The sequence below is a fragment of the Fundulus heteroclitus genome, chromosome 1, assembly GCF_011125445.2.
Source record: "Fundulus heteroclitus isolate FHET01 chromosome 1, MU-UCD_Fhet_4.1, whole genome shotgun sequence".
Classification (NCBI taxonomy): domain Eukaryota; kingdom Metazoa; phylum Chordata; class Actinopteri; order Cyprinodontiformes; family Fundulidae; genus Fundulus; species Fundulus heteroclitus.
This window is the reverse complement of record NC_046361.1, coordinates 28,311,996-28,319,198: the sequence shown is the minus strand read 5'-3', so window position 1 is coordinate 28,319,198 and position 7,203 is coordinate 28,311,996. Positions and strand designations below refer to the sequence as shown.

General features: G+C 39.8%; 1 protein-coding gene across 2 annotated transcripts; it reads left to right on the top strand.

Moving 5' to 3' along the window:
- The first annotated feature begins 1,098 nt into the window (after window positions 1-1,098).
- LOC105928559 (potassium channel subfamily K member 15) lies at window positions 1,099-6,156 on the top strand. Of its 2 annotated transcripts, XM_012865867.3 has the most exons (4): window positions 1,099-1,423; window positions 2,195-2,334; window positions 2,446-2,833; window positions 3,007-6,156. In XM_012865867.3, the coding sequence occupies exons 3-4, from the start codon at window positions 2,536-2,538 to the stop codon at window positions 4,017-4,019; spliced, it is 1,311 nt and encodes a 436-aa protein (XP_012721321.1). In that variant the 5' UTR covers window positions 1,099-1,423; window positions 2,195-2,334; window positions 2,446-2,535; the 3' UTR covers window positions 4,020-6,156. The 2 variants fall into 2 exon arrangements, with proteins under 2 accessions (XP_012721321.1, XP_035995525.1); XM_036139632.1 differs by having other exon boundaries at window positions 2,195-2,833.
- Window positions 6,157-7,203: the final 1,047 nt, after the last annotated feature.

The window sequence follows — 7,203 nt, the reverse complement described above, 5'->3', positions numbered from 1 at the left end:
CAAGTGGTGACAATTAATCCATCCACCATGTAGACATACCTGTCCTTGCAGGGGTTGTGGGGATGTCTATCTCCAGCAGTCATTGGACCACGCATGCACAGAGAGAACATTTAAACTCATTGCTGAAAGACCCAAAGGCTGGAGTCCGAACCTAGGATCTTCTTTCTGCAAGCTACACAGAGTTACAAATTTATTTTATATTGAAAAATACTATTTAATCATTTCAATATCTATGTTTTTAAAACTGTTGCAAGGTGGAGCACATCATGATTTTATTTAATGTCCACTACCACTACTTATGATACTATGATTTTTCTCTGAAGTTGTTGTAGAGATCAACCAGTGAAATGTTAGGGTCTATTAATTCAATTCAATTTTATTTATATAGCGCCAAATCATGAAACATGTCATCTCAAGGCACTTTACAAAGTCAAGTTCAATCATATTATACAGATTGGGTCAGATTATAATTGAGGTTTAATTCACTTTAATTTGGGCTGTAGCTGAGTAACCATGATACAATTGAATCCTGATATTATATATTATACAAATATGTTTTTTTTTTTTTTTTACCAATTGATAACATCATATTTCATTAATTTAGAATTATACTTTGGCACATGCAAATATTCATAAATTAAATGTATTCATTACATGTATGAAATTCCAATTTTATTTTAAGTATAAAGTATTTGAAATTTTCTTAAACATTTTATTTGCTTGTACAAAGCCTTGAATCCAAAGGACTACCATGGTGCACTTTTTACAGGCTTGTTAAAATCATTTGGCACTATAGACCGTAACATCTTATATCAGGCTTTCAAAAACAGCCATTTCAAACTCTCATCAACTTGTTTTAAAATGTCTGCTGATAAGCAGAACTCAACAATAGTTTCTTCTGTTACCTAAATGTTACAGAAGGTCTGCTTCAGTCAGAAGACTCTGTTTTTGCTTTTGTTTATTCTTTTATTTACTCACTTGTTTTATCTATTAGATTCTGTTTCTGTTAGGTTATGTTCTTTGGTAGTCTGGTTTTATCTTTGCTTTTTTAGTTGTTTAGATGTCTTCCCTTTTCTGGCCCACTCTCCATTTCATGCTAGATTCTGTTTTCCTCCTGAACCCACATCACTGCCTTACTTCCCCTGCAGCCTAATTACCTTTACTACATCCACCTGTGCTTGATTGCTTCACCTGCTGTTTTTTTTGTTTCCGTCTCTATTTAGTCAGCCAGCTAGCCACTCTTAGTTGTCAAGTCCTATTGTCATGCTACCCTGTTCTGAACTCCTCTTCCCCTTGTTCCTGGTTCTGCCTATAAGCCTTGTTGATTTATATGTTAAAATCATTCCTCACCCAACTTGCAGCTTCCCTACTCTTGCCTGCGCTTCGGTCCAAACAACAATACATCAAACATGACAGCTTCAAGGTTCGGTATTAGGGTTAGCACTTTTAATGGTTTACAGTGTTAGAGTGAGCAATATGATTATCTTCAGGTTGCAAATGATATGACAATATTTGAATTTATTCTCCCCTCAAACTAATTCCACATGCTGACAAAAAGTAAGAGAATTCCTAAAAATCCTGGCTGCTATTTTGACTACACCAAGGTGTCGTGATTACTTTTTGTCTTGTTTTAACAACTTAAGTCATATTTTTCATATAAAATGAACAAATGGCTCATTGCAGAAACCCCTTACCTCAGATTTAACTCAGACATATTATTTATTGAAATTCATGTTATCACTTCTCAAATGTTGAAAGTCTTTTTCACACATTGAGATTCATCATGGGATAAACGTCCCTGTTAACCATTTTACTTAGGCAAACCTTTGCACTGCTATATGTATTTTAATTTACAAATACTCCAATTTTATCTCTCTTCATATATTCAACTCAAAACGAGTCACTACAATATCTGCTTACAGTCACATTAAGAACAACGGAGAAAGCGTCAGTGAACAGCTGTTGCAGTTGTTTCATGTTTTGCTGCCATATAAGTTAATTTACTGTATGGATTGCATTACCTATTGTTTGTTTTAACAACAATATTATCTTACTTCGATAACACCTTGCCTCATTTAGATTTACCTCTAAGAAAAGGTATAAATAATAATAATAATAATAATAATAATAATAATAATAATAATAATAATACATTGTTGCACTTCAGAAGCCTCCATCTGACTGAAATCCGCAGGTTGCTGTCCCTGGTGCTGATTACTCTCCAAACAGACCAACAGAACATTAGGCACAGCCTTTTACTGGTGAATGCTTTGCGCATGCGATGAAGTAATGCGTGGCTACTTGTTTAAACAGATGACCACATCAAGAGAGCAGGTAGGCTGCATGCGCATTTTTAAACACTTACTGAAAACCCTTTAAACCATAATTCCCGGCTCTATTTTTTATTTTATTTTTTTGCCCGCCTCCGCTACCTTAACGCAACAGGCTGCAGCACCAATGTGGTGTCTGTATGCTGAAAAGCCGCACCACCTGTAACTGCAGTCTCCCACCTCTCTATTATCCTCCGGACTCCCCATGCCGACACCGAGGATGAAGAAGCAGAACGTCCGGACCCTCTCGCTCATACTCTGCATGTTCTCCTACCTGCTGGTCGGCGCCGCGGTGTTTGACGCGCTGGAGTCCGAGACGGAGAACTCCCGCAGGCGCATCTTGGAGCAGAAGCGCAGCGAGATGAAGAGGAAGTACCGCTTCTCCGAGGACGATTACCGCGAAATCGAGCGAGTGGTGCTGCAAGCGGAGCCCCATCGCGCCGGGAGACAGTGGAAATTTGCTGGCTCGTTTTATTTTGCCATTACGGTCATAACTACAATTGGTAAGTTGAGGCGCATGTTTTTATTTTCTTTGTAAGTAACGACGTTATACTTTTATGTAGCCGCATTTTATTTTATTTTTTATTAAATATTTATGTTATGTATTACACCTAAGTGTTGCAACAATATGCTTCAGAGCCTTCTTCTGTTTACCTCCCAACCTCTCTGCAATAAGGGTATGGACACGCTGCACCAGGCACAGATGCAGGAAAGGTCTTCTGCATGTTCTACGCTGTTCTCGGCATTCCTCTCACCCTCGTGATGTTCCAGAGCCTGGGAGAGAGAATGAACACATTTGTCCGCTACCTCCTCCACAAAATGAAGCAGTGCTTTGGTTTCAGACGCACCGAGGTGTCCATGGAGAACATGGTCCTTGTGGGCTTCCTGTCCTGCATTGGAACCCTGTGTGTGGGGGCTGTAGCCTTTTCCCACTTTGAGGGATGGAGCTTTTTCCATGCTTATTACTACTGCTTCATCACTCTCACCACTATTGGTTTTGGGGACTTTGTGGCCCTGCAGAAAAAGGAAGATCTCCAAGAGAAAACACCTTACGTTGCTTTCAGCTTCATGTACATTCTGGTGGGGCTGACTGTCATTGGGGCTTTTCTCAATTTGGTGGTTCTGAGGTTCCTCACCATGAACACAGAGGATGAGAGACGAGATGCTCAGGAGAGAGCTTCACTGAAGAGGGACAAGGGTCGTTTAGAAGGGCCCACCAGCCTCTGTGTTGTAGGCGAACAGAGCAGAGACAGCCACAGGGAGAGGAACAGGGACACCATGGTACACAGCCGCAGCCACAGCACCCTCTTCCTCCCAATGCAGGAGGGAACCAGTCGCACCAACCTCATTCCTTCTCCAGCCGAGGACACAGAGAGACAGCAAAGTCCCTGCAGGCACAGGCTGCATTTTCAGATCAAGACAGGAAGACAGAGGGAGGAGACGAGCTTCAGCTCCCTCTGCTCCTCCTGCGTGTGTTACCGCTCAGAAATTTGTGACAGCCCTGTGGTGAACCGCAGCAAGCACCACGGAGGCCACATTAACTCAGTTTACTACAACTCTGTCTCCTATACAATCGAGGGCTGCTCATCAAGATCCAGGGACAACACTGGACTCTCTTCCCCTGGAAGCACACTCTCACCTGAACACAGCTACCAGGAATTTTCTAGTTTAAGGAGAAAGTCGGTATGAAAGGGCATTATTGTTAGGGGAAAGAGTCTGCACAGATTGAAAGCTGCATCTTTTTTTTTGCCGCATGATAGAACTCTGTTTATTGAATAGACTGTCTCTTGTAGCTATTGAAACTGGTTTTTATTTCTAAAGAATGAATGTCTTTTCTCCTTGTTACTATACATGTGTTGTTAATTCTGCTATTTTGCTTGCATGTAGCAATGCATGCTAAAAAAAAAAAAAGTAAAGCAACGCGACTGCATGAGAGCTGCATCAAAATTGGCTTTCTTTGCCAAATTGAACAGAGATGGAGATTCGAACATGTGACTTACGTTCTCTGCAAGAACTGAGAAATTTGTTAGTTTATTCAATATGGTTGGAGTAAGAGCAACATTAGGTCTGATCAGGACTTTTCAAACTTCTAGACAAACTCAAATGCTGGACCCCTATAACAAGTTCTGCACTTGAGTGATGGCAGAATTATTGACAAAATTGCAACATTTTCACTTTCCCTCATTCACCACAACCGTCCCAAATTTCTGACTGACTCCAAAATAATTGAATGACAAAGCTTTTTTTGCAGATGATGTATTGAGAAAAATTTGTGAAAACTCACAAACCAGGGCTATAGTGTCATTCTTTCCTAATTGATCATGGAGAGATAACAAATTGTTAATTTTTTGTGGAGTATGCATAAGCCTTTAGACAAAAAAACTGCACTCAAGTCACAAAACACATGACTTCAGGCTTGACTTATACTTACACAGTTTCCTAAGGTGATCAACTCTTAGTTAATCACCTTAGGAAACTATTAATGATGTCCCCCCTTGGAGTTTGAAGTTGGTCTATTTTTGTTTCGTGGTAACATTGAGCAGCATTTACTGAGAGAAAGCCATAAGAGTAGCTCTGACAGAGAGATGTATGTTTTCCTTTCAAGGGGTGTGTTCAATTAATTAATCAGGGATGTTTGCAAACCGTGGGCTATAAATGGCTCATTGCAACCGGTTCATGGTTATTGTAGCATCACAATAATGTCCACGCAGATGCTACCAAAATTGAGCTCTGTATTAAATGACTTTTTTTTTTGGTTTATGAACATATTTAACTTACTTCCATTATCTTTCTTATAAAGGTAGCGGCATTAGAAAGCCATGTCCTGTTATTCAAAATAAATAAAAAAAAGTCCTTACTGACTGAATTAAAAATGTAACATTAATTGTTTAATTAACAGTTAATCTTTTTTAACCTAAATACAAATTTTTATATATTTATCACAAGGAAGTATTATACCTTAATTATTTTTCAAAATGAATTCACAGCAATTCGTAGCCGCTGTTTTAAATTCTGTATTGAATGTTTTGAAAGAGAACTTGTAAAATGCTGATATGTTAATTTAAGGCTCAGGATGATTATGAGAGTCAGCTCTCCTAAGTTTGAGGCCATGGTCCTTCAATGGAAAAAAGGTGGACTGCCCACTCTGAGTTAGGGGTCAGTCTCTGCCTCAAGCAGAGGAGTTTAAGTATCTTAATGTCTTGTTCATTAACGGTGGTAGGATGGAGCGGGAGATGGACAGACTGAGGCTTCGTCTGCAAGAATATGGGCACTGCTTCAGTCTGTTGAGGTGAAGAAATAGCCGAGCCAAAAAGCAAGGCTCTTAATTTACCTACGTTTCCACACCCACCTACGCTGATGAGTTATGGATCATGACAGAAAGAATGAGATCATGAATACCGACAGCTGAAACGAGCTTCCTACGGAGGGTGGCGGGACTCAGCCTTGGAGAGGGAAGCTCTGGCAACTGCATTAAAAGTATTCACTTGAGGTAGTTTGGGCTCCTGATCAGGATGCCCCCAGTACTCCTCCTGTTCGAGGTTTTTTAGGCATGTGCCATGGGGAGGAGACAACAGGGAAGACCGAGGACTTACTGGAGGGGGCTGGCCTGGGAACGCCTTGGGATCCTCCAGAATGTTCTGGAGGACATTACTGAGGAGAGGGATGTCTGGGACCTGTTGGCCCCTTGACTCAATCTTGGATAAGTGGAAGATAATGAGTGGGTGGAAGGATGAGGATTTATAGTCATAACTAGTGTTGCGCCGATGCCATTTTTTGGCCCCGATACCGATACCTGGCTGTGCAATATTGGCCGATACCGATACCATCTGTTTGAAATTGATGTGTGTGTGTATATATGAAGAACTGCATACTACTTAGGGTAGTAGAACTTTTTATAGCCTATCTGGAATGGGTGACAGTAGTTGAATAAACATTTGGCTCTCAAAGGCCAAAACAGTGCAACATTCGTGAAATTATAACATAATAGTAGTGCAACAGTAAAATTACATTAATAATTGAATAATCTATTTTAAACCCTGAGTTTTGGCTCTCAATTGCCAAAATAGTGCAACTTTCATGAGCTTATATAACATGTATAATACTAGTCAGGAGAGAGAAGGCTGCGTTCAAGTGACATACAAACATCAAAATGGTATCGGTGCCCTATTTGCTGGTACTCGCCGATACCGATACCACCATTTTAGTGCTGGATCGGGGCCCCGTCCGACACTGGTATCGATATCGGTGCAACACTAGTCATAACCCATTAAAATTCTGTGTTTTAGGTAAACTAGATGGCATGCATCCGATGTAAGAATGTTATTATGAGTCTTTAGGGACTCATGACTTGGACTTGGAAAAAAAAAAAAAAGAGGGGATTGGTGTTTTGCTTACCAATGATGTGACTTGAAAAACCCTCAGAGGACTCTCCTCTTGCTTTAGCAAAATACCCAGATTTCTCCTGCCATAGGACAATGATGTCATAATTCTAGTTTTATATTTACAAAGCCTTAAAGAAGTTTGACCAAGCACATCAGATACGTGACTATTTTACACAACACATTTAATGAAATGTTTTATTACCTGACATTGGAGTGAGACGGTGAACACTCAAATAAAAAAAAAAGATGAATGTTGCTACATGACAAAGCAACTAAAATAGATGTAGCTCCTAACATATATGTAGCAGGTTATTAAGGTCTGATTCAAAATTCTGTAGAAATGTTTATCTTCCAGCGAGGAGAGGTGTTGTTGTAGTCCTAACTGATGTCATTCTCTTCCAGTATTGTTTGACTTCACTATACCAAATGAGCGTACAGTTGAATGTGTGCTTTTATATTTAGACTTAATCTTTCTTATTTCATTTATATGA

What these genes read in the sequence shown, in the direction of transcription:
- LOC105928559 (XM_012865867.3), top strand. Translation starts at nt 2,536, where the DNA reads ATGCCGACACCGAGGATGAAGAAGCAGAACGTCCGGACCCTCTCGCTC. An exon ending in TACGGTCATAACTACAATTG is followed by an intron (nt 2,834 to 3,006) that starts GTAAGTTGAGGC and finishes CTCTGCAATAAG; the next exon opens with GGTATGGACACGCTGCACCA.